The sequence below is a fragment of the Mobula hypostoma genome, chromosome 1 (assembly GCF_963921235.1).
Source record: "Mobula hypostoma chromosome 1, sMobHyp1.1, whole genome shotgun sequence".
In the NCBI taxonomy this organism is placed as follows: domain Eukaryota; kingdom Metazoa; phylum Chordata; class Chondrichthyes; order Myliobatiformes; family Myliobatidae; genus Mobula; species Mobula hypostoma.
In genome coordinates, this window is record NC_086097.1 from 110,891,017 (window position 1) to 110,919,007 (window position 27,991).

The window sequence follows — 27,991 nt, forward strand, 5'->3', positions numbered from 1 at the left end:
GGCTTATAATCCAGTTATCTATCAAGGTCATCCACTTGACCATGAAATGAGTTTGTATTTGTGGAAACCAAATTTGAAATAAAAACCAGTTAGTAAATGCTGGTGCTATTGCCAATATTGACATATAACAATAAGCAAAATGAATGTTAAAACACAAACATTCTTTGAAATTGCAGAAAGCTACATAATGTTTGGAAATAGACCACTTGCAGAAGGTACAATGGCTAACAACAAATTACAGGACAAGAAGTTAATTGTTTGAGTCAAGCATGTGCTGAGTTATTTGATAATGGAGTGTATTCCAGAAATAATGATCAAATTTTGAGTAAATGGCTTTTCCATCTAAACATAGTAAAACTCAGTGCCTTTTCCTTATTGAACTGAGATGAGCAGCCAATTATTGAATGTGGAAATAATTAAACTCCTATTCACCATTGTTTTGCTGGTCAAAGTAATGTAGGTCTCTTGAACTTTGAAATTTTCCTCAGGATTGATTTTATTAGTTGTGAACTAGAACTTCATTCATCTCTATTCAAAGTTTCTGGTGAGCAGATGAAATGCCTCTTCCATGACTCCCAGGTGTATAAACATAATTGAATGATACATATCAAAATTTCCACTTGGTACTTCAAGAGGATTATCCATCAGGTTGGGGAATAAAGAGAAAATCAGTTTGCGATATTCCTTAGTTTGCAATTATTTCCAGAATGTTTAAGATAATTTGGGCCATGTTTCTTTTTTTAAAAAAACAGTAGTTAACAGTGACATGAGGATGTTAAAGATGACAGCAGTTAATACTGGAACATTAACATGCTAAAACAAAATAATGAGTGCTCCTTTTGAATTTCTAAACAAAATAAATATAAAGCACACATTGACAATAACTAGTCAAATAATACCCATCACAAAACGCTTACATTAAGTGGAACAGCAAATTATATTTTCCCAGATTAAAAAACATTATCATGCATCTCTTACCTGTGAAATATTATTTCCTTGTAATGTGGTCACATTTTTCCTGAATTCCTTCTTACTCTGTTCCCCCCATTCCCTTCTTATTTTCTCTCTCCCTAAATCCCTTCTTATTCTCTCTCACATTAAAGAATATGCTACTAAATTTTGTCCAGGATACAGCATTCCTGAGTAACAATTTTAACTGAATCAACTGCATTTAACCTGCAAAAATACTTGTAACCAATGGGCTATAAGAAATAAAGCCTAAAGCTACTGCAACTTTTAATGAAAACTTTAAAAAATCAGAGAAAAACTACAAACAATGGAAATCTGAAATAAATATAGGAAATGCTGTAAAAATCAGCAGATAAGGCAGCATCTGTTGAAAAGGGAACATCTTCTATTTCAGATCGAAGGTCCTTCATTAGAACTAAGAAAGAGAAAACAAGAGATCTAGGTGGCAGAAAAGGTACATGAAGGAAATGGGAATTTGTGAGACAGAACAAACTAACACAGCAAGAGGGTGGTTAAGCTTGATTAGTATAATATGTCACTAATTTTCAAAGTACCTTTATTATCAAAGTATTTTATATACTGTACGTCCTTGAGATTTGTCTCCTTATGGGCAGCCACAAAAACAAAGAAACCCAATAGTACCCATTTTAAAAAAAAGACTGTCAAACACCCAATGTACAAATTGGGTAAACAATCAAGTAAGCAAACATCATTCAGAACTTAAGTTCGCAGAAGTGAGTCTACAGCGACGAAGCCAGTTCATTGCCGTAGCTGATCCAGGAGCCTAATAGTTGCAGGGTAGTCTTAGTTCAGCGCAGTGACAAGTAAACCTCACGAGCAGCAAGCTGAACACTTGCCCATAACGAGTTGTTCCTTATTCTCAGGCCCCGCTGCCTTGATTCGAACTGTACCAAACCTTTCCGATATGGCATGATGTTTAAATTGATCAACCGTCGGTTTGATCCTCACTCGCAGGCCTGGGCCCCGCCATCTCGACTCTACAGCTTCAAATCAACTCCAAGCCCACTCCAGCAATGGCCAAACATTGGCTCGTTTCCTGTTCTTGGGCTCAGGCCCATCACCTCGATTTGGCCTGTACACATCACGCCACAACTGTCCTGCACCTTCGAAACTTCAGTTTACACGACAAAAATGCTAGGTCGTAAAGGCAGTTCAAAAGCTCATCGTTGAAAGGGCAGTTATAGGCAAGATCACTTTCGAAAAAAAGTGTGATTAATTCAATTTTCTTGAAGTAGATAGTAATGCTGTAAAATACAGGTCATGTTACATGCAACATTAAAAGTTAGCTTTTCACTTAACTCCTTAAAATATAGTTCATTAGTCACAGGTATTCTATGCAGATACTGGACATATCCCACAGGCCACAAGAGAAAGAAAAGGGAGAAAAACGACAAGCAGAGATTTCCTGTCCTGATACAAACAGAAAGAAAGGTCAAGTTAAAAGGTTGGAGAACTCAATATAATGTCCTGCAGGTTGCAATGTGTCCAAACAAAGGAGGAGGTATTGTTCCTCGAGCCTATGTAGGATATTGCTGTAACAGTGCAGGCGGCCAGAGAGGAGTTGAAGGTGGGGCAATCTTTAAAAACGTCATCTTTGAAACTAATGAAAATCATTCATTATTCCTGTGCAAAACTAGCAACTGTTCCAAAGGGAGCTTTGGGCAAGATCTAGCCCTCTGCATTACAGAACAATAGGTGGTAATTTGACCCTTTGTTTGTGCCTCATCACAAAAGTACTGTAAATTAAAATATATGGCAAGGAGGGAGATCGGGACATTACATATTCTATGTTTGACATTACTTATCCAACATCCATTTAAAAACTCATAAATGCAAACAATTCTATTTGTGAACTGATTATGCAAACTGATCCTTTTACCTCAATTTCAGGAAGACTTTTATGTTGTAATGACTGTTTAAAGTCATTCAAACAGTCCATTTGGCCAACCGTATCCACACCAATATGTGACAATAGATCTACATCAATCCCAAATCCAGCACTTGGTCTACAGCTTTCAGTGCCTTGGTAATTCAAGTGCTGAAAGCGATTCTGCTTTCATCACTCTGTCAGGCAGTGTATTCCAAGTACTCACCACTCTCTGGGTGAAAAGGACCCCTCAGGTTCCTTCCAAATCTCTTACCCCCTTACCTTGAATCTCATTTTCATCTCAGATAAGAGCAAACGTTTCCTGCAGGTACACTTTTTAAACCCCTTTAAACGTTCCTGTCACCTTAAACCTGAACCCTCCAGTGTGAAGCACCCCAAACATGAGATACACACTCTTATAATTTTATATATTTTATCATGTTATCTCTCGGTCTCCTCACTTAGGGAAAAGAGACCCAGTCTATTCAAATCTCTTCTAACAACTCAGTCCTTCCAATCCCAGCAAAATCTTCATTAACCTTTTCTGCAATATCAGCTTAATCACACCTTTTCTACAATGGAATAAACAGAACTGCGTACATTTCCCCAAATGAGGGCTAATCATTATAATCTGTCCCATTATAACATGACATCCCAACTCTTGCACAAGGCAACATACCAGATGCCTTCTTCACCACCACATTTTTCCACGTTTCCATTTTCAGGGAACTATGCCTTTGTAATTCCAAGGTGCCTCTACTGAAGAAAGATGCCAGAGAGTAACGCCATTCTCTGTGTACGTCCTGCCCTGGTTTAACTTCCCAAAGTGCATCGCTTCACACCTGTCAGATTTAAATTCCATCATCCATTTCTTTGCCACATTCCCAGTTGATCAACAACACTGTTGTAACCTCCTTTACTGTTTAATAGATTTTGGTATCATCTGCAAACAGACAAAATATGCTACCTACATACTCATCCAAATCATTAATACATGTGACAAACAAAACAGAACCTAGCACCAATACACGCACACACTTGTTATAGGCTTCTAATCTCAAAAACAATCCTCAACTACTACCCTATGCCTCGGACCACCACGCTAATGTTAAATGCAACTGGCTAACTTGCTCTGGATCCCACATTATCTAATCTTTCAGAACAGCCCACTGTGTAGGTATCAAACACCGTGCTAAAGTCCACATAGGCAATGTCTATTGCTTTAGCATCTTCAACCCTCTTCAAAAACGCATTCAAATTTATGACAAACAACAGGAATTCTGCAGATGCTGGAAATCCAAGCAACATACATCAAAGTTGCTGGTGAACGCAGCAGGCCAAGCAGCATCCGTAGGAAGAGGTGCAGTCGACGTTTCAGGCCGAGACCCTTCGTCAGGACTAACTGAAGGAAGAGTGAGTAAGGGATTTGAAAGTTGGAGGGGGAGGGGGAGATCCAAAATGATAGGAGAAGACAGGAGGGGGAGGGATGGAGCCGAGAGCTGGACAGGTGATAGGCAAAAGGGATACGAGAGGATCATGGGACAGGAGGTCCGGGAAGAAAGACAAGGGGGGGGGTGACCCAGAGGATGGGCAAGAGGTATATTCAGAGGGACAGAGGGAGAAAAAGGAGAGTGAGAGAAAGAATGTGTGCATAAAAATGAGTAACAGATGGGGTACGAGGGGGAGGTGGGGCCTTAGCGGAAGTTAGAGAAGTCGATGTTCATGCCATCAGGTTGGAGGCTACCCAGACGGAATATAAGGTGTTGTTCCTCCAACCTGAGTGTGGCTTCATCTTTACAGTAGAGGAGGCCGTGGATAGACATGTCAGAATGGGAATGGGATGTGGAATTAAAATGTGTGGCCACTGTGAGATCCTGTTTTCTCTGGCGGACAGAGCGTAGATGTTCAGCAAAGCGGTCTCCCAGTCTACGTCGGGTCTCGCCAATATATAAAAGGCCACATCGGGAGCACCGGACGCAGTGTATCACCCCAGTCGACTCACAGGTGAAGTGATGCCTCACCTGGAAGGACTGTTTGGGGCCCTGAATGGTGGTATGGGAGGAAGTGTAAGGGCATGTGTAGCACTTGTTCCGCTTACACGGATAAGTGCCAGGAGGGAGATCAGTGGGGAGGGATGGGGGGGACGAATGGACAAGGGAGTTGTGTAGGGAGCGATCCCTGCGGAATGCAGAGGGGGGGGGAGGGAAAGATGTGCTTAGTGGTGGGATCCCGTTGGAGGTGGCGGAAGTTACGGAGAATAATATGTTGGACCCGGAGGCTGGTGGGGTGGTAGGTGAGGACCAGAGGAACCCTATTCCTAGTGGGGTGGTGGCAGGATGGAGTGAGAGCAGATGTACGTGAAATGGGGGAGATACGTTTAAGAGCAGAGTTGATAGTGGAGGAAGGGAAGCCCCTTCTTTAAAAAAGGAAGACATCTCCCTCGTCCTAGAATGAAAAGCCTCATCCTGAGCGCAGATGCGGCGGAGACGGAGGAATGATAGTGGAGGAAGGGAAGCCCCTTTCTTTAAAAAAGGAAGACATCTCCCTCGTCCTAGAATGAAAAGCCTCATCCTGAGAGCAGATGCGGCGGAGACGGAGGAATAGATAGTGGAGGAAGGGAAATTTATGAGACAACTTTCCATGAACCAAAGCATTCTGACTATCTTTGGTCTTCAAAATGCAAATAAATCCTCAGTCAGCAGATTCCAGAACCCCTGCTAACAATAAATGATGTCAAGCTCACCGAGTTGTCATTCCCTCACATTTTTGCTACCCTTCATAATTGAAGAAACAGTGTCTTCAGCCAGCACCAGCTCCTTTATAACACTGATATTGTGGAGGGTAAGCGAGTCTAAAATTAGAGTACACAGGTTAAAGGTGTGAGGGGAAAGATTTAAAAGGGGACCTGATAGTGAAGAGGGTGGTGCGTATATGGAATCAGCTGCCAAGAGGCAGTGGTTGAGGCAGGTACAATAACAACATTTCAAACTCTCTTGGACAGTAATGGATGGGGAAGGTTTTAAGGGATAAATATAGACTAATTGTGGGCATCTGGGACCAGCTTCGATGGGCACGGATAGTAGGGCCTGCTTTCATGCTGTATTACCTTATGACATTCCGCACATGCAAAGATTGATTGGAATACTTTGAGATCAACAACCATAATTTTATTAGTTTCAAGGTAGTCATGGAAAGTTAAAGTCAAGTTGAAGTCCTAAATTAGGGGAAGTCATCAGTCAGGATTTGATCCGAAAGTTGATAGGGAAAGGTAGTTTGCAGGTAAAGAGACCTGTGGCAAGTGAGGGACCATTTAAAGTGTGATTGGGAAAGTTCAAGGACAGATTGAAGGGAAAGGCTGGCAGGAGAGGGGGATCATGTCTGATGTAGGCAGGAAAAAGGTGTATGTTAGCTATAGGCAGTTAGGATCAAGCAAATTGCTTGAGTAATGTTAGGAATACACGAGAACATAAAGGAAGACAAAAAAGATAAGACATGGCTTGGGTAGATGAGGTAAAGGACAATCCTGAGAGATTCTAAAGCATATTAAAAACAAAAAGAAAGAATAGATCTCCTTAAGGATCAATGAGCTGCAGATGGGCAGTGGGTTAAATAAATACTTTGTGTCTATCTTTAATGTTCAGAATGTCACAGAAGCTAAGGAATTAGGAGGGTGAAAGGGAGACGGGGGTTGGGAGACAGCGGGGGGGGGAGACAGCGGGGGGGGGTGGGGAGACACAGAGGAGTAGAGTACATGTTAAGCAGGATTTTAAAGCTGAAGGTAAATACAGACAGGATGAAGGAGGGAAATACAGAGCTTGGTAACTGTGGACATAACTATCATTGAGAGAGTGATTATCATTGGCAATGAAACAGACCAGAATTAATTGGTTTGGTTGCACAAGAAATGTGATTCCAGCTTATTTCACTTTCTTCAAATGAACTTGTAGCTTAAAAAGTACTGGCATGGACAACAGTACCTTCAAATATATAATCAAGCTTGAATAGCACTTCTTTTCCAGCCTACACAGTTTACACCTATAAATCCAGTTGGCTAGGACATTGTCAAAATATATGTCAATAAGGAATACAGGGGCAAAATAGTAAAGACTGTAAAATGTTCATCCCCTGCAAGTGAACAGTAAATGATATAGATTGCTATTTTCAAAGAAAATACATTTTAATTCCATATAGGCCATATGAAAATGACACAAATTGAATGGTATGAGCAAAGTCGCCCTTTAATGTAGAATCTATCCCATCTTTTGAACACACTCAAAGCAAATAATGATCAAACAGAAAAGAACAATAGCTCTTTATGTCATGTTAAATGACATACCCGACGCAGATTGGGGGACCACTTCGTCGAGCACCTCCGCTCCGTCCGCCAAAACAGACAGGATCTCCCAGTAGCCACACACTTCAACTCTGCTTCCCACTCCCATTCAGATATGTCCATACATGGCCTCCTCTACTGCCATGATGAGGCTAAACTCAGGTTGGAGGAGCAACGCCCCATATACCGTCTGGGTAGTCTCCAGCCCCTTGGTATGAACATAGAATTCTCCAACTTCCGGTAGTTCCCTCCCCTTCCCTTCCCCTATCCCTATGTCACTCTGCCCCCTCCCCCAGCTGCCTACCACCTCCCTCTTGGTTCCGCCTCCTTCTACTACCCATTGTGCTTTCCCCTATTCTTTCTTCACCTTTCCTGCCTATCACCTCCCTGCTTCCCTTCCCCCACCTGGAACCTACCAGCCTTCTCCTTCCCACCCTCCCCCCACCTTCCTTATAGGGCCTCTGCCCCTTCCCCCTACAGTCCTGACAAAGGGTTCCGGCCCGAAACGTCGACCAATCTTTTCCACGGATGCTGCCCGACCTGCTGAGTTCCTCCAGCGTGTTGTGAGTATTGCGAGGACAGCATCAGGATACATGTCCAGAGAAGATTTGATCAAAAAGAAAATTAATTAAAAATGCTGTTGTGATTTGCAAAGGTTTTACTCCCCATTCTCTCTGAACTGTAGAACAAGGCTGATATTAAAGGGTTTAACTGTCATATTGATTATTGCTGTATTCCATTCACACTCAAATTAAACAGACATGAAGTCTAGTCAGGTCAGTTAACACTGGTCACACCACAGGTACCAGCAGAAAGTAGTAATGTGACCACCAGGAAAGGAAAAGGCAGATAGTGCAATCTTGACTGCAATTGTACAGACCTGATGAAGGGTCTTGGACTGAAATGTCAACTCTTTATTCCTCTGCACAGATGCTGCCTGACCTGCTGAGTTCCTCCAGCATTTTTTGTGTTACTCTGGATTTCCAGCATCTGCAGACAATCGTGTTTATGATAGTACAAGACTCCCCTGTGGCCATAGATATGGTGAATGCACACTATTTTCTCAGAGTTGGGGTACTAAGACTAGGGGACATATATTTAAAGTGAGTGAAGCAAGATTCAAGAGGAACTTGAGGGGTAACTATATGGAACCAACTGCCAGAGGAAGTGAGTGCATATGGAAGAACACTTTTAAAAGACAGTTGGACAGATAATGGACTGCTCTTGGCCGGCATCAACCAGTTGGGCCAAAGGGCCTATTTCCTCTATGACTCCATGAGTGGCCTTTCACTTAGTTGTTGATACCTTGCAAATTGTTATATTGGCTACATCAAATCATAATAAATTATAGACTCACAGAGGATCGAGATTCTTCTCGTTCTAGTATCTTCTGTGTCTGATCTGATGGAAACTTCAGGACAGTAGTTATTACTTTCGCCAAAGTCTGAAATATAGATATATTTAAAAAAAAATCAATTTTTAACATAATTTCACTACAAAATAGAAAACTCTGACTTATGCAATTTATTCAGATGTGAATTCTAGACTATAAACTAGTTATCCACTTCAAACACCAAACACTCATCAGAACGTACAATAGTTAGAGAAATAATTTGCTTAAAATTTAGGTAGTTTTATCAAAATGCTCACCATAAACAACCATTATTATATAGTGGATTCCGGTTAACTGGGACAAATCAGGACAGGTGCATTTTGGCCCAATTAAGTAGCTACCCCAATTAGTTGAAGTTTCATGAAAATAGTCAAGGAGGTATAAAAATGACAAAACACTGTTTAACGGAGTAACAAATTATGTATTTAAATGAAATACAGAACAAATTAGAACACCACCAGCCACTATTTGGAGGCCTGTATACCTTGCAGTTTCTTAACTTAATCCAGGAACTTGCCACCTTACTGACACCCAGGAACTTGAAATCACCCACTTCTGATTCCTCTCTGATGACTGGTTTGTGTTCCTCGTCTTACCCTTTCTCACAATCAGTCAGATATGTCAGAAACATCTATATTCATAGCCGCAGGGAGGGGGGGGGGGTTGTGGAGGTAGTGGGGATACCCTCCCACTGTCTATTAAATGCTCCCACTGGCACGCATCTCAACTAACCTCTGATGACAACCAGTTCCAGCTCCTGGCCTTCACACATGGCTTAGCTACTGAGCCCACCAGAACTCTTTCTATTGAAAGGAGAAGGGCAAAGGCAGGTTAATGGCACCTTAAAATCAGTTGCTTCACACAGATGGGCCTGTCAGCCATGGTTGGCAGCTCATCTAGGAGAAGGAAAACTCTGATCTCAAGCCTCTGTTGCCTTGCAGCTATACCCACTCATGGGGAAAGCTTCGAGAGTAAACCCCGAGGAAAACTCCAGAGCTATAGTCCCAAAGGCAGTCCTATGTTGAGTTCAATTATGACTGGCAATTCCTGCAACACCACTGGTGCCAAATTGCACTGGTCTCTACTATTCCTTTGGATTCATCAGCTGCGTGAAGAGGGGGAGCCGGCTACATGGGCAACAGCTTGCTCTCCATATAGGCTTGCGTGTCATGTAGACAGCTCGGACACAATATCCATGGTCAACCCCAACCAAGAGAGGGCCTCAATATCAATATGATTATCACATAACATGTTATCATTACACCATACCTTAGTTTCTTTTCCCATCATGTATTCGTAGAGGACCTTCTTAAGATATTCGATCTCTGTTGGCTCAGTTATCACAGAACCATCATCAGCATAATTTCTATCTGTTATACAAAACAAAAAACGCAAGTGTTAAGAAAAACAGATTAAGTATTCAATAATTCAAATATAAAATCATTTTATTTCAATTGACAAATACTTTAAGTGATTTGAACACGTCAGGCCATACAATCATCACAGATAATGGATAACGGCCAAATTAAAAGTCATACAATTGTTCAATTGTTCAACAATTGTTCATCCCAGTTTGGCAAAAGAATAAATCAAGGAAGGTAGTGCACCCGTGGCTGACAAGAGAAATTAGGGATAGTATCAATTCCAAAGAAGAAGCATACAAATTAGCCAGAAAAAGTGGCTCACCTGAGGACTGGGAGAAATTCAGAGTTCAGCAGAGGAGGGCAAAGGGCTTAATTAGGAAGGGGAAAAAAGATTATGAGAGAAAACTGGCAGGGAACATAAAAACTGACTGTAAAAGCTTTTATAGATATGTAAAAAGGAAAAGACTGGTAAAGACAAATGTAGGTCCCCTACAGACAGAAACAGGTGAATTGATTATGGGGAGCAAGGACATGGCAGACCAATTGAATAATTACTTTGGTTCTGTCTTCACTAAGGAGGACATAAATAATCTTCCAGAAATAGTAGGAGACAGAGGGTCCAGTGAGATGGAGGAACTGAGTGAAATACATGTTAGTAGGGAAGTGGTGTTGGGTAAATTGAAGGGATTAAAGGCAGATAAATCCGCAGGGCCAGATGGTCTGCATCCCAGAGTGCTTAAGGAAGTAGCCCAAGAAATAGTGGATGCATTAGTGATAATTTTTCAAAACTCGTTAGATTCTGGACTAGTTCCTGAGGATTGGAGGGTGGCTAATGTAACCCCACTTTTTAAAAAAGGAGGGAGAGAGAAACCGGGGAATTATAGACCGGTTAGCCTAACATCGGTGGTGGGGAAACTGCTGGAGTCAGTTATCAAAGATGTGATAACAGCACATTTGGAAAGCGGTGAAATCATCGGACAAAGTCAGCATGGATTTGTGAAAGGAAAATCATGTCTGACGAATTTCATATAATTTTTTGAGGATGTAACTAGTAGAGTGGATAGGGGAGAACCAGTGGGTGTGGTATATTTGGATTTTCAAAAGGCTTTTGACAAGGTCCCACACAGGAGATTAGTGTGCAAACTTAAAGCACACGGTATTGGGGGTAAGGTATTGGTGTGGGTGGAGAATTGGTTAGCAGATAGGAAGCAAAGAGTGGGAATAAACGGGACCTTTTCAGAATGGCAGGCGGTGACTAGTGGGGTACCGCAAGGCTCAGTGCTGGGACTCCAGTTGTTTACAATATATATTAGTGACTTGGATGAGGGAATTAAATGCAGCATCTCCAAGTTTGCGGATGACATGAAGCTGGGCGGCAGTGTTAGCTGTGAGGAGGATGCTAAGAGGATGCAGGGTGACTTGGATAGGTTGGGTGAGTGGGCAAATTCATGGCAGATGCAATTTAATGTGGATAAATGTGAAGTTATCCACTTTGGTGGCAAAAATAGGAAAACAGATTATTATCTGAATGGTGGCCGATTAGGAAAAGGGGAGGTACAACGAGACCTGGGTGTCATTATACACCAGTCATTGAAAGTGGGCATGCAGGTACAGCAGGCGGTGAAAAAGGCGAATGGTATGCTGGCATTTATAGTGAGAGGATTCGAGTACAGGAGCAGGGAGGTACTACTGCAGTTGTACGAGGCCTTGGTGAGACCACACCTGGAGTATTGAGTGCAGTTTTGGTCCCCTAATCTGAGGAAAGACATCCTTGCCATAGAGGGAGTACAAAGAAGGTTCACCAGATTGATTCCTGGGATGGCAGGACTTTCATATGAAGAAAGACTGGATGAACTGGGCTTGTACTCGTTGGAATTTAGAAGATTGAGGGGGGAGCTGATTGAAACGTATAAAATCCTAAAGGGATTGGACAGGCTAGATGCAGGAAGATTGTTCCTGATGTTGGGGAAGTCCAGAACGAGGGGGTCACAGTTTGAGGATAAAGGGGAAGCCTTTTAGGACCGAGATTAGGAAAAACTTCTTCACACAGAGAGTGGTGAATCTGTGGAATTCTCTGCCACAGGAAACAGTTGAGGCCAGTTCATTGGCTATATTTAAGAGGGAGTTAGATATGGCCCTTGTGGCTACGGGGATCAGGGGGTATGGAGGGAAGGCTGGTGCAGGGTTCTGAGTTGGATGATCAGCCATGATCATAATAAATGGCGGTGCAGGCTCGAAGGGCCGAATGGCCTACTCCTGCACCTATTTTCTATGTTTCTATGTTTCTATATGTTGAATTACATTTCTAGACATACACTAAATGGATTGTTCAGGCAGAGATTTCTCTGGAATTTTTATGAGATTTCCTTGTATTTTTTTTAAACTGTTGTAAATATAAGTATGGTTGACCTAAATATTCATCCCTGCCACCGAGGAATCAGTCTGATGATCTTTTGCTGAAATCCTTCTGTAACAACATGCTTCATCAAATCAAGAGAGCAAAGCAGTATGCAGTACTCAAGGTGCAGTCTCACCAAGGTCTCCTACACATCACAATCAGTGCCGTTGCTTCTGGGCACAACAACATAAAATCTTGAAGTTACCTACTCCATTACTAATCATTGAAATAATCTGTCATCTCAATTGTGTTGCAATGTCACAAACTGCATTTTGCCCAAAGATTTAAAAAAATTATTATGAATACAATTGGCTGGAAGGAGGAACCAATAAAAAAATTCACAATCAACTCCTATTACTGTATCTAGTTTCTCCCAAGTAGATAGCAGCAAACACAAGAAAATAATAAAAGGCATTCTGACAAAATATCTGAATGTGTGCATCTTGCTTAATTATTTACTGTATTCTTTCTGAGTGAGTGGCTGGTAAGGTTATGGGCAAGATACTGGCAATGCTACTCACTTGGATGGGTATCTTTTTCAGCATTGATCAGTTGGGCCTAAGGTCCTGTTTCCATGCTATATGACTTTAACTGGAGGTTTATGCTGGGCTTGAGAAAGGAAATCAAATTTCCAGTCTGTTACATAACTTTAGAATTCTTGAAAAAAAGGCAGAGTAGTAAAAGGCGACTACCTTCCATGCAAGATTAATGGTAAGCATAGCGCAACCTATCAATAAGTGTTTTGTGAGGTTTATCATAACCATCACTAGCATTTAAATACAGCTACCACAGGTTCAGCAGGCCCCTTCAGTTTTACCTGGCACTATTAATCAAATAAACAAACAAGCTCAAAAATCATTGGACTCATCTGGGCAAACCTTGTCTACACTGTCATTTATACTCTTGTCCAATTTACTACTCTTGCAACCTCTATGTAACCATCAACTTATTTTCTCACCTTACCAGTTCGAATGTTAGGTCTTGGACCTGAAACATTAATTCTGTTCCTCTTTCCACAAATGCAGCTTCATTGTGCGCAGTTCTGATTTCCCCCCACCATTACAGGAAGAGGTTCACCGGGATGTGCCTGGATTACACTATCAGATCTAAAGATAGATTAAATAAACTTGGATTTTGTTTTGTTTTTGCATTTTAATGGTTCAGAGCTTGCTTGTCCAATTGCAGTAGCCGGAGGAGGAGAGGCACTGCACTGTCCTGCTTTAAAACTAAGCAGGACAGTGCAGAGTTTTCCTCAGAATTATTGTTCCTATTAAAATAAATAGGATGTCAATGAAGACTGTGGAATGAGGGAGATCAGGGAGACTACCAACATCCCTGTGCGTCCAACTGCAGCTCCTGGGAGACCAGGTGAAGGAATTGGAGTTGGAGTTGGACATTCTCTGGAGTGGCTTGGATGATGAAAGCTTCATAGTCATGAGCATTACTGAGCTAGTCACACTTCAGGTAAAGGCTTTAGATAGTTGGGTAACCACAAGGAAATGCAAGTGGAAGACGTGTGGCCAATTTTCTCAGCAGCAGCAGCTAATCAGTGCCACTGTGGCCAGCTCTGAGGCTCAGCAGGGAAGGGTAAAGTCAAGCAGAGAAACAATGACATGCAACTCAGTAAGGGAACAAACCCTGTGGCCATGAAAGAGATGCCAGGATGGTATGTTGCCACCCAGGTGCCTAAGTCAAGGATGTCTGAGAGTGGAAGCAGGACGTGCTCAAGGGGATGGTGAGCACCAGAGGTTGTTGTGCACGCCGGTGTAAACAAATTTTTTTTGGGGGGGGGGAGAGAAGAGATGAGGTCCTATGTAGAAAATACACGGAGTTAGGAAAGTGGCTGAAAGGTAGGACCTTAGGGTAGTAATCGTTGGATTACTCCCAGTGTCACTGTGAGGGCAGGAACAGAAAGATAGAACTGATGAATATATGGTTGAGGAACTGGTGCAGGAGGCAGGTTTTCAGGATCTTTAATCATTGGAACATCTTCTGAGGCAAGTGTAACCTGTACAAGAGGGACTGCTTGCACCAATATCCTGGCTGGGAATACTGCAAGTGCTGTTCAGGAGGGTTTAAACTAGTTTTGCAGGAGATGGCAACAAGAGCACCAGCACAGAAAGTGGAAGGATTGACTGGAAGATAGATGTCATGAACAGCAAGAACAGATAGATGCAAGGAGCAATAGGGCAGATGGGTTGAAGAGTGTGTATTTTAATGCCAAGTATTATTCAAAAGGTTAATGGGCTTGAGTACATGGTTCAGTACATTTAGCTATGATGTTGCAGGTCATAATGAAGGGGGTTGAGAGGGGTACAAAAATGGTTGCTTAATGTTCCAGGGTGAAAAAAATGACGGGGGAAGATACACTATTAATCAGGGACAATATTACAGCTGCATTTAAGGGGTCATAACTGAGTCTATAGTGATAGAACTCAAAGAAAGATTAAAGACCAACTGTAGATTACAGGACAGTTATGTTCCAGTCGGGAAGGATAGACAAATTTCACAATGCCGATGATATTAACTCTGATTCAGATTCTGACAAAGATGGCAAGGTAAGGGAAACTTGGATCTTGAGAGAGGTGGTGAATTTACTCTAGGATGCTAAAATTAAACAGTTCCATTGAGGATTATAAAGAAGTCAGAAAAGAATTAAAAAAGAGAATAAGGAAAGCCAGGAGGGGCCACAAAAAGATCTTGGCAAGTAAGATCACAGAGATTTCCAAGGTATTTTATGCACAAATCAAGGGCAAGAGGATAACTGAACAGCAGGTAGGACCACTCAAGGACATAGGAGGGAACATGTGCTTGGAGGCAGAAGACATGGATGAGGTCCAAAGTGAGTATTATGCATTAGTATTTACCAAGGAGAAGAACAGGAAAAAGGAAGATTAGTATGGAACATGCTAATATGCTAAGGCATTTGAGAAAAAGGTGGTGTTGGGTGTAAAGAACAATAAAGAGGATAAATCAAGTTACACAGAAGTGCAAGAGTTGAGATTGCTTGGACATTTACTTATATCACTGTGTCCTTTCCAGCTACAGGAGAGGTCCCAGAAGATTGGTTGAGTTCCATTTTTCCAGAAGGGAAATAGGGATAATCCTGTAAACTCTATCCTGGCAATTCAATGGTAGGAACGTCAATGGAGAGGATTCTTAAAGTTAAGGTTCATTAATGCTTGGCAAACTATAGCCAAAATACGGACAGTCAGCATGGCAAGTTGTGTCCTACTAACTTGATTGAGTAAGACAATAAAGGTGATTAATGAAGGTGAGCTATAGATGTTTACATAGATATTAGCAGGGTGTTTGATAAGGCTCCTCATGGGAGGCTCATCCAGATTAAGGTGCATGAGATCAAAGGTGAATTGGACATTTGGAATCAGAATTAGTTCACCCGTAAAAGACAAGTCAGTGGTACTTATTCTAACTGGAAGTCAATAACTAATTGTGTTCTGGACTGGGACCTCTGCTGTTCGTAATTGATATATAAATGACCTTTATGAAAGTGCAGATGGATATGATACGAAGAATACATAGAAACATAGAAAACCTGCAGACAAAACCTTCAGCCCACAAAGTTGTGCCGAACATTTCCCTACCTTAGAAAATACTAGGCTTACCCATAGCCCTCTACTTTTCTAAGCTCCATGTACCTATCCAAAAGTCTCTTAAAAAAGACCCTATCCTATCCACCTCCACCACCGTTGCCTGCAGCCCATTCCATGTACTCACCACTCTCTGCGTAAAAAGTTACCCCTGACGTCTCGTCTGTACCTACTCCCCAGCACCTTAAACCTGTGTCCTCTTGTGGCAAACATTTCAGTTCTGGGAAAAAGCCTCTGACTATCCACACGATCAATGCCTCTCATCATCTTATACACCTCTATCAAATCACCTCTCATCCTCTGTCGCTCCAAGGAGAAAAGGCCAAGTTCATTCAACCTATCCTCATGAGGCATACTCCCCAATCCAGGTAACATCCTTGTAACGCAAACACGAGGAAATTTGCAGATGCTGGAATTTCAAGCAACACACATAAAAGTTGCTGGTTAACGCAGCAGGCCAGGCAGCATCTCTAGGAAGAGGCACAGTTGACGTTTCGGGCCGAGACCCTTCGTCAGGATGAAGGGTCTCGGCCCAAAATGTCGGCTGTACCTCTGTGGTAACTGGAAAATTCTGCATTAGCAGCTCTTCTTTGCTCGCTGCTAAGAGCTCCCTGTGATGCATTTGAGTTTGCAAAGGTGTTAAAAGCTCCCCTTGATGCATTTGACTTTGCTAAGGTGTTAACAATTTATTTCTGTCAAAGCAATGCTCTTACAAGAATTGTAGCGCTATGACTTCCAGGTCATCAAGGGAATGGCGGCGTAAGGAAAAGGTCTCTCAACAAAAAAGAAGGTAAACTGCCCCAAAATCGAATTTAGACAAATACTTAATATTGCATAACTATATTAATAAAAGGGGCAAGGATGATGTCTAAGAACAAGATTAAAAAGTCCGCTCCGAAGGCTGATAAACATAAAGAGACGCAGCAAGGCGACGGGCCTAGCTCCCCCACGGCAAGCCAGGACGGAGATAATGAGGGGGAATCGGTGACTCTGTCTTTGATTCTCGGAGAGATTCGTGAGTTCCGACAAGATAACAGCAAACAGCTGGAAGATATTAAAGGAGAAATAGTAAAAACTAACTCGTGGATAGATGAAGCCGAAGTGAGGATTGTTGGAATTGAAGAGAAGCTACAAAACGCCGAGGAAGTTATAGCAGAAATGCTGAAGCTACAAGAGCAGCTCCAGTGGAAACTAATAGATCAAGAAGGCCGCTCAAGAAGGGAAAATGTGAGGATTTACGGAGTTCCCGAAGGAACCGAAGGTAAACCCGGATTGATGATTCCCTTCATAGAGAAGCTGCTTAGAGAGAACCTTGATATACCGGCCGCAAAAGACCTACAGATAGAAAGGGCTCACCGCGCGTTGGCACCACAGCCTCCGGCAGGTGCCCAGCCCAGATCGATTCTGGTCAGATTTCTCAGTTACAGAACGAAGGAAGAGGTGCTTAAACGGGCATGGCAAAAGAAAGGTTTCATGTGGAGCAACTGTAAAATCAGTTTAGACCACGACTACGCACCGGGGATCCTTGCCAGACGGAAGGAATATACGGAAACACGGAGGGTCCTGAAGGAAAACAACATCAGATTCCAGACCCTGTATCCAGCTCGGCTGAGAGTCTTTTACGACAAAGGGACAAAAACTTACGCTACGGTGGAGGAGGCAACGTTGGACCTGGCGGACCAGGGACTACCTATTAAAGTTATCACCCAACCGGAGTCGCTACTGGAGAGGATTCGGCAGAAGTCGTGGCAGTTAGTGGGGCGAGGACGCTCCACACGAACCAGAGTGTCAAACTACAAGGAAAAGCTGCAAATATTCAGATGCGAATGTACAGAGAATACAGACTAATTAAGAGAAATGATTGAAAAGAGTAAATCGGACTTAAAGGTAAAATGAAAACTGGTAACTGAAAATAAACTAGGCGGAATAACTTGAATGATAGCAATTTGGTCGAGACATAAATAGGAGAAAATTCTCTATGATTATTCAAACTGCTGAGGGCCCTCTAACACAGGGTGAAGATAGAGGTTATCCCTCTGAACTGAGGCGGGTCGGTGCTCAGGCCTCACTGTGGGAAGTTGGGAAAAATTTTCAAATGTTACACTTTCAAAAATGTCTAGGGTGTGGTTATATGTCTTGGTTTACTGTTGAGAAGGGATTGCTTACTGTTTGGTTAGAAAAGGAGAGTGTTTTTTTTTCTACTAGAGGAAAATGCAAACTGAATTGGTAAAAATAATTTCCTATAATGTTAATGGGGTTTTGAATCCAATTAAAAGAAATAAGATCATGTCTAAATTGAAGAAAGAGAGGGCACAAATAGCCTTCCTCCAGGAAACACACATGAGCCAATCTGAACATGGAAAATTAAAAAGAATGGGCTTTAAGCATGTATTTTATTCATCATATAAATTGTCACAAAAGAGGGGTAGCTACTTTAATATCAAGTACTCTTAATTATGAACATATTTCAGAGACGAAAGACAAAGAAGGACGGTTTGTAAAAATCACAGGAAGAATAGGTACAGAAATAACATTGCTGAATGTTTATGCTCCTCCAGGTTGTGAATGGTCATTTTATAGACACATTTTTGACCTAATGGTCAGTTCTCAAGGGGTAGTAATTTGTGGAGGGGATTTTAATATTAGATTAAATCCTGTATTAGATTCTTCAAGAATAGTTACTCAGAATAAACCTCTGACTCGGAAAATGAATTCATTGATGGAGGAGTTGGGAATTATAGATGTCTGGAGGGAATTACACCCCACTAGTAAAGATTATACACATTACTCTTTCCCTCATTCAGCCTATTCAAGGATAGACTATTTCTTTATCTTTAATACAGATAGACTCGGGATAAAAAACTGTAATATTGCAACAATTGATCTGTCGGATCATAGCCCAGTCTCTATGTCTCTAATCCTGGAAAGGAAAATGAGGAAAACATTATGGAGGCTAAATGCACATATACTCAATAACCCGAAAGTAATGGAGAGATTAAGGTGAGAAATCAAAGAATATCCAGACCTTAATGACACGGGAGAAACATCACCAGTAATCTTATGGGATACATTTAAAGCTGTACTGAGAGGGAAAATTATTTCCATTACCACTCACATGAAAAAGATCAATGCACAAAAATTAGTAGACCTTCAAGGAAAATTAAAACAACTTCAAGTTGTAGATAGCAACAAAAGTAATTCAAATCAAAAACAGGAAATTAGGAAATTGCAAAGTGAAATTGACGATATTTATACGTTGGAAACTCAAAGAAATTTTCTTTACCTGAGACAAAAGAATTATGCAGTAGGAGGTAAATCAGCTAGATTATTAGCATATAAATTACGAAAACAACGAGCAGACGATACAATTCATAAAATAAAGAATCCAAAGACAAAGCTTGTGGAGAGTACAATAGGGAAAATTCAAGAGAGTTTTGAAACATATTATCGAGAGCTGTACTCCCAATCCCGGGCCCCCAATGAGCCCTATATAGACAGTGTATTGAATTTTTTAGATCTAACTAAACTTACAGATTTACAAAATGAAAGTTTATTAGAACCAGTAACTGTCAAAGAACTGAACGTGGCCATCTCTAGGTTAAAGGCTGGAAAGTCCCCGGGTTCTGATGGGTTTACCTCAGAGTGGTACAAGTCCCTGAAGACACAGTTAGCCCCATTACTACTTAACACCTTTAACTGGATCTTGCAGAGAGGAGAAACTCTACCTTCCTGGAGAGAAGCGATTATTTCAGTTATTCCTAAAGAGGGTAAAGATAAACTAGAATGTGGCAATTATCGGCCAATTAGTGTTCTTAATTTAAATTACAAACTATTTACATCTATATTAGCGCGCAGATTGGAAAAGCTTTTACCTGGCCTAATCCACTTAGACCAGACTGGATTTATTCAACAAAGACAAACACAGGACAACATAAGGAGAACTCTGCACATATTACAACAGGTTAATAAGAACGAGACAGAGACAATGGTAGTAGGATTGGACGCTGAGAAAGCTTTTGATTCGGTTAGTTGGGCATTCCTATGCAGAGTGTTAGGAAGATTCGGCTTTCGAGAAAAGTTTATTAAAGTAATTCAGACTCTATATGACAGCCCTACAGCCTGAATTAAGATAAATGGGGACCTCTCTGACTCCTTCATCTTAGAGAGAGGCACTAGACAGGGATGCCCAATTTCTCCTTTCCTTTTTGTGCTATATATTGAACCGCTTGCCCAACTAATAAGACAGAGCGAAATCGTAAAAGGTATCAAGGTGGCAGGGATTGAACAGAAAGTGGCGTTATTCGCAGATGATGTTTTGGTCTATCTGAGTGAACCGGAAAAATCATTTATAGGATTGTTTACACTGTTGGATGACTTTGGGAAAATATCAGGTTATAAAATAAATGTAAAGAAAACGCAGGTTATGTCCCTAAATTATACACCATCCAAAAAAATTGCAGGATACATACGATCTTAAGTGGGAAGCTAAATCATTAAAATATTTAGGAATAACCCTGCCGAAGGATCTTTCAACACTGTCACAGGTAAATTATGGGCCATTAATCTCAGAGATAAAAGCAGATATGCATAGATGGAATCTTATCCCCTTTTTAAGTTTAAATTCAAGGATAAATACTATAAAAATGAATATTCTTCCTCGGTTATTGTATCTTTTCCGTACTTTACCCGTGGAGGTGGATGATAATCAATTCAGGGAATGGGACAAATGGATTTCCCGCTTCATTTGGCAAGGAAAGAAACCTAGAATTCGATATAACACCTTACAGTTAGGGAAGGAAGGAGGAGGTATGGTTCTTCCTTGCCTGAGAAATTATTTTTATGCCTCACAGATAACCCCTCTGTTATATTGGTGTAATAGGGAATATAAGGCTAGATGGAAGGAAATAGAATTTGGATTAGTTGACAGTTTTCCTCTACAGGCCTCAATAGCTGACAAAGGATTGATGGCCCAGTTGGAAAAATTTAAAAACAGTTGGATAAATCTTACATTAAAAGTATGGCAGAAGGTGGTTAATTCATGTGGAATTAATAACATGTTAAAACTCTTTAGATGGTGTGCATATGATACCGAATTCCTTCCCAACAGAGGAGATAAAAGATTTGAGCTATGGATAAAGAAAGGTCTTACAACCTACCTCTCATTTATAGATAAAAGTGTATTACAAAGTTTCCAAATCCTGCAGGACAAACATGGCCTAGAACACAATGAATTTTTTAGGTACCTTCAAGTACGAAACTATATTAACCAGAGTTGTAGATATACAGACCTATCAACAGTAGAATTAGAATTTTTCAAGATTCTGAATTCGGCTTGCAGTTCAATACCTAGTAAATCAGTTTCTCGATTATATAATGCACTCTCCCATGCTAAAAATGTAAATACACTGTATATTAAAGAACAGTGGGAGAAAGAAGCGGGGTTGGTACTTTCAGAGGAGGCTTGGGGGAAAATCTGCAGCTTTCAATGGTCCTCGACTAATTCTTTGACTTGGAGAGAACATTGTTGGAAAAACATTATAAGATACTTCAAGACCCCATATCAGGAAAAATATAAAGATACAAACGTGACGTGTTGGAGAAGGTGCGGCTCCAAGGAGGCAAATCATTTTCATATTTTCTGGGATTGCCCTAAATTAAGTCTATATTGGGAAGGTATTCATAGAACATTAGTTAAGGTACTTAGGTCCCAGATACCTCTGAACTTTGAGACGCTCTATTTGGGGCATGTATTGTTTCTTGAACAGAAGGAAGATATAAAGTTGCTGCAGGCCCTCTTAGCGGCAAATAAGAAATCAATCACTAGAAAGTGGCTAAATCCAATACCACCTACATTAGAAGACTGGCACGAAATTATCTTGGAAATATTTAAAATGGAAAAGTTGACTTACTCCCTGAGAATTCAAAAAGAAAAATTTTATCAAATCTGGAATAAATGGATTGAATATATAACCCCAATGCGAGCAGACTTTAGATGACTCTCCTAATAATTTATACTGCTCTTCTCATCAACACAGTAATATTGCTAACGTAAGCACCCCTAGTCTAAATGTCTTTTTTTTTTGTTTTCTTTTGGAAAATAGAGAATTAACACAAGTAAAGGGAAAGATTTGGGAAAGGGATAAAAAATGAAAAAATTAAGTAAATAAGTACATAGGGATTGGATAATTATGTCTGCAGGCAGGAGCAAGCATGAACAAATTAGGATATAAACACCTACAATGGTTGTTACATAGGCTTATATACAACAATTTGGTCCAGTGGAAATGGTCCAGATGAGTTACATGGAAACTATTACCATTTTTCTTAACAACTAATACCATTACTTAGCCTAATAGATTAGAATTACCACAGTACATAATTATCTATTTAAGTGTCTAATTTGCTTTTATATCATCTCAAATGTGTACTTAAGAATGTATAAATAATTATAGTTTTATACATATAAAAAAATGGAAAAGGTTATATGTGTGAAAAAAGTACATATTTGTGAATTCCTTATCCAAATAAAAATAAAATTAAAAAAAAAAGAATTAGACATATTCTAAGAAGTAATCATCTCTCTTTACGTAGAGCTGTCTCATTTATATGTATAAAAGTTCAACTTGCTTATGCGTCCGGTCAGAACCCGCCGCTCCATTGTGAAGGTTGGCTCTCCGTGATCATCACGACAATAAAAGGACTTTGCTGCGAAGTGAGCCCAAAGAGTCTCCGTCTTTTTTATTCGGAATAAAGTACTAACTCTGCTGCAACAACCTCTTCCTAGAGATGCTGCCTGGCCTGCTGCGTTCACCAGCAACTTTTCTGTGTGTTGCTTGAACATCCTTGTAAATCTCTACTGCACCCTTTCTATGGTCTCCACATCCTTCCTGTAGTGAGGTGACCAGAACTGAGCACAGTACTCCAAGTGGGGTCTGACCAGGGTCCTATATAGCTGCAACATTACTTCTCGTCTCCTAAATTCAATTCCACAATTGACCAAGGCCAATACACCGTATGCCTTCTTAACCACAGAGTCAACCTGCGCAGCTGCTTTGAGCATCCTATGATCCCCCAAGATCCCTCTGATCCTCCACACTGACAAGAGTCTTACCATTAATACTATATTCTGCCATCATATTTGACCTACCAAAATGAACCACCTCGCACTTATCTGGGTTGAACTCCATCTGCCACTTCTCAGCCCAGTTTTGCATCCTATCTATGTCCCGGTGTAACCTCTGACAGTTCTCCAAACTATCCACAACACCTCCAACCTTAATGTCATCAGCAAACTTACTAACCCACCACTCCACTTCCTCATCCAGGTCATTTATAAAAATCACAAAGAGTAAGGGTCCCAGAACAGATTCCTGAGGCACCTCACTGGTCACCAACTTCCATGCAGAAAACGACCCGTCTACAACCACTCTTTGCCTTCTGTGGGCAAGCCAGTTCTGGATCCAGAAAGCAATGTCCCCTCAAAAAATTCAATCAGGCTCATAAGGCACAACCTGCCCTTGACAAAGCCATGTTGACTATCCCTAATCATATTATACCTCTCCAAATGTTCATAAATCCTGCCTCTTAAGGATCTACTCCATCAACTTACCAACCACTGAAGTAAGACTCACTGCTCTATAGTTTCCTGGGCTATCTCTACTCCCTTTCTTGAATAAAGGAACAACATCTGCAACCCTCCAATCCTCCGGAACTTCTCCCGTCCCCATTGATGATGCAAAGATCATCGCCAGAGGCTCAGCAATCTCCTCCCTCGCCTCCCACAGTAGCCTGGGATATACCTCATCCAGTCCCGGCGACTTATCCAACTCGATGCTTTCCAAAAGCTCCATCACATCCTCTTTCTTAATATCTACATGCTCAAGCTTTTCAGTCCGCTGCACGTCATCACTACAATCACCAAGATCATTTTTCATAGTGAATACTGAAGTAAACTATTCATTAAGTACCTCTGCTATTTCCTCCGGTTCCATACACACTTTCCCACTGTCACACTTGATTGGTCCTATTCTCTCACATTTCATCCTCTTGCTCTTCACATACTTCTAGAATGCCTTGGGGTTTTCCTTAATCCTGTCTGCCAAGGCCTTCTCATGGCCCCTTCTGGTGTTGTGAACAGTGTAGAGCTGCCAAAGGATACAGTGCAATATAGATAAGTTGCAGAGAAATAGTAGATAGTTTCATCTGACCAAATGTGAAATATTGGACTTCGGGACTAAACGTAAAGGACAGTGGAAAGAAAGAGAGCCAAGACTGATGCAAGTGAATTTGAACTGTAAGTGTATCATTAAATCTACTGAGTTGACAGCAAATGGTTTTTGCCTTAGAACTAAATTAATATCTCAGCAAAACTGAAACTCTGATGACTCTGCAACTTTGAACAGTCCTGAATATGAATGGCTGTGAATGGTCTATTACATATTGCAACTTCTTTTAAAAAGCATTTAAATATGTAACGCAAAACACCACAAGTGTACAGATTCAATAATGGAAACTGTTCCTGATGTGGTATTAAAAAACTGTTCTTGAGTATTAGGACAAAAATGCTAAAGACACAATTTCAATTCATGGCTTAGTATCTTGATGATTACTACTTTTAATGAACATTTTTGTACCGGATTATGGTGTTTACATCATGACTCAAAATGAAAAGGGAAATGAAGTGAAGGTGACATACAAAAGTCATACAGCACAGAAACAAGGCCCTTCGGCTCAACTGGTCCATGCCAAGCAAGATTCCCATTTATACTGCTCCCTTTTGCCCATGATTAGCCCATATTGCTCTAAACCTGTCCTATCCACATACCTATTCAAGGGACCATCCTAGTAGATGTTCACATCCTTTGGCAAATCAAGTGCTGCACACAGTAATCCAGTTGTAGCCCAACCACTGTTTTACACAAGTTCAACACAGCCTTTCTGCTTTTTTTAAATTCTGTATCAGTATTTACTAATTCTACTGGACAACAAAGATTTTGCTTCCTGAAAACTTTTGGGTGTATTTTAGGGATTCTGGGCCGCGGATCAAGAAAATTGCCATGAAGTTTCCTTTCCATGCAGCATTTTCTTGAAATCGCCTATATTTGTTATCTCAATTCATAATTAAAGTCAGAATAACTGATGCCAAAATTAAGCAAGGTCCACAGCATCAAACAGGTCATCAATGACAAGCAATTTGAAACTTTAGTGGGACGGGAAAAAATTACATGGAAGGCATCTAAGGATGTTGCTGAAAATCTTCTTGACAAGTATAGAGCATCAAACTACGTGCAGCTGGTGGTCAAAATACTTCAAGCATATAAAATGACAAGTGCAACATGTCACTAAAGATTCATTTTCTGCATTCCCTGCAAATCTTGACATTGTCAGTGATGAGCATAGTGAAAGGTTTCACCAGGACATTGGAGAAACCGTATCAGGGCAACTAGAATCCATCAATACTGGCTAATTAGTGTTGGACACTTAACCGAGAAACCTTAGACACTGAGCACAAACGAAAAGATCAAAATTTTTTTTTAGCTTAGTTGAACTATTACGATGCAATTAAACATTGATGCTGCCTGGCCTGCTGAGTTCTTCCAGCATTTTGTGTGTGTTGCTTGGACTTCAAGCATCTGCAGATTTTCTCTTGTTTATGATCCAAAACGTTTATTTTTCCTACCATCAGTGCACCATAACCACTGTACACTGCCGTTACTTGCCTAGACTACATCAAGGACACGTATCTAAAACACGTTTTAAACTTGCAAACTCTAACAATGGAGGGGAAAAGGAGAACAATATAACCACCTGCAAGCTCTGGTAAAATCACAAACCATCCTTCATTGTTGCTGGTGTTAAGAACTTGAACTTATCAACTTTCTTAATTTGGGTATACCTTCATTAGGAATACTGTGGCTCAAAATATGGCTGACTACCACCTTCTTGAATGCAATGTTGCTTGCATCTCAAAGTAATTATAAATATATTAAAGACGAAGTAAGCCCAAATGCACCACTTTCAGAGTGAGCAATGTAATAACCTATTCAATTGTCATAGTCATAGTCATACTTTATTGATCCCGGGGGAAATTGGTTTTCGTTTTAACGTTGAAGCTGTCATTTTAATGTTGATATATTTAAAAGAAGCAAACCAGAGCTCCAAAAATCTTACCTCTATCTGATATCCGAAAAGGTGACATACAAGAACTTTTCTCATGGACTCCAAGCTGATCTTCAAGTGAATGAATCTGGAAAATAATTAACTATTCAGCTGAATCTGGACTGAGAAACTAACCAATAGGAAATAAAAAGTTTGCTTTTACCTGCTCTCTAAATTCCTGTTCCTGGAGTTTGGCATCACTGAGAAGTGTGGTCTTTTGTGCTAATTGTGCCTGATAGGTGAAATTAAGATATCACAGAAATAAACACAAAGCTTAACTAATATCACAAATTAGTTGCAATGCAAATAGTGAGATAGTTTCACAGGTTTCAGCCCAGTAGGTTTAATTTACAAACAATCCAATATTTCAACCAATCAAAATAAGTGATGAATAATATGTCAAACTTGATATAGAAACATCCTCAAGAAATTCAGAAAAACTAGATTTTATGCATTGGATGGCACAGTAAAGCAACTGTTAGCATAGTGCAAAATATCCCTCTAGTGTTTGTAGATCTCGTACTGGAGATGCATTATCACTTCACTCTGCCACTTTGTTGTTGGTCCACGTTGTCATCATCTCGGTCCTCAACTTGCCTTTATTGGGATCTTCCTCCTCGTTAACCTCCATTCTGGAGTTTAAGTTAAATGGTGAAGTTATTGCCTATGGATAGTGTTGGGGGGGGGGGTGTGTTATAGGGAATGGGTGCTATGACCTGGGGGTTGTGCGGTAGCTACTTGAGGGGTGTTGTGGGGAGGGTGGGCACGTGGCCAAGTGGTTAAGGCATTGGACTAGCGACCTGAAGGATGTGAGTTCGAGCCCCAGCCGAGGCAACGTGTTGTGTCCTTGAGCAAGGCACTTAATCACACATTGCTCTGCGATGACACTGGTGCCAAGCTGTATGGGTCCTAATGCCCTTCCCTTGGACAACATTGGTGTCGTGGACAAGGGAGACTTGCAGCATGGGCAACTGCCGGTCTTCCATACAACCTTGCCCAGGCTTGCACCCTGGAGAGTGAAGACTTTCCAGGCGCAGATCCATGGTCTCGCAAGATGTGGGGAGGGTCAGGCCCAGGGGTAGCGTTAGGTAATGAGGGTGGAGGATTCACTGCGAAGGGAGGTGGGGTGGCAACTGGCAGCATTGGGGGGGGGAGGGGTTCTGCAGGACTTTGCAGTGGTGGGGAGGGCTGAAAGAGGAACTGAACAGCTGGTGATATTAGGTGATTTGACCCCTTGGTGGGGTGAGAGCTTGGGTTTATGGGGGTGTGTAGGAGGGTTGGAGATGTTAGGTTTAGGGGTAGGAAAAAGGACCGGGGATGCGAGAGGGAATGGTGGGGGCAGCTGTTACGTAAGCCCCTTTGTGGGGTGTGGCTTGGGTTATTTGGGATGCTGTTCAGTTTAGTTGGGGTGCGCAGGCCATTGGAAGTTAGGATTAGGGTGAAGTGTAGGGTTGGGGATGTTTGTGGGGTGGCGTGTTAGTGTTAAACTGGTGATGTGGGGTGACCTTGGCCCCTTGGTGGAGAGAGGGCTCAGGTTTATGGCGGTGCGTAGGATGGGTCAAGTTGTTAGATTTAGGGATAGGGCTGAGGAATGTGGATGCAGGCCTCCCCATATGGGGGGGGGGGGAGAGCAACATGGGACCCAGTGTTAAGTAGGCCCCTTTGCGGGGGTGTGGCCAGGGTTATCTGGGGGAGTGTTGTCTGGTTTAGTTTGGGTGTGTGGTCTTTTGGATGTTAGGATTTTAGGTTGGGGGGGTAGGGTCAAGGGATGTCTGGGGGGTGCCGGGAGGTAGAACTGGTGGTGTGGGGCGAGTTTGGCCCCTGGCGAGAAGAGGACTTAGGTTTATGGGGGTGTGAGGATGTTAGGTTTCAGGGCA

At 41.4% G+C, this 27,991-nt stretch overlaps 1 protein-coding gene across 3 annotated transcripts in view; it reads right to left on the minus strand.

The window, feature by feature from the left end:
• golga4 (golgin A4) overlaps positions 1 to 27,991 on the minus strand; it is a 266,334-nt gene that overhangs the window by 11,203 nt on the left and 227,140 nt on the right. For all 3 annotated transcript variants that reach the window (XM_063054798.1, XM_063054789.1, XM_063054779.1), the window contains 4 exons: positions 26,278 to 26,346; positions 26,127 to 26,202; positions 9,853 to 9,953; positions 8,548 to 8,634 (listed from right to left, as the gene is read on the minus strand). In XM_063054798.1, coding sequence (XP_062910868.1) covers positions 8,548 to 8,634; positions 9,853 to 9,953; positions 26,127 to 26,202; positions 26,278 to 26,346 — 333 coding nt within the window. The remainder of the gene's footprint in view (positions 1 to 8,547; positions 8,635 to 9,852; positions 9,954 to 26,126; positions 26,203 to 26,277; positions 26,347 to 27,991) is intronic.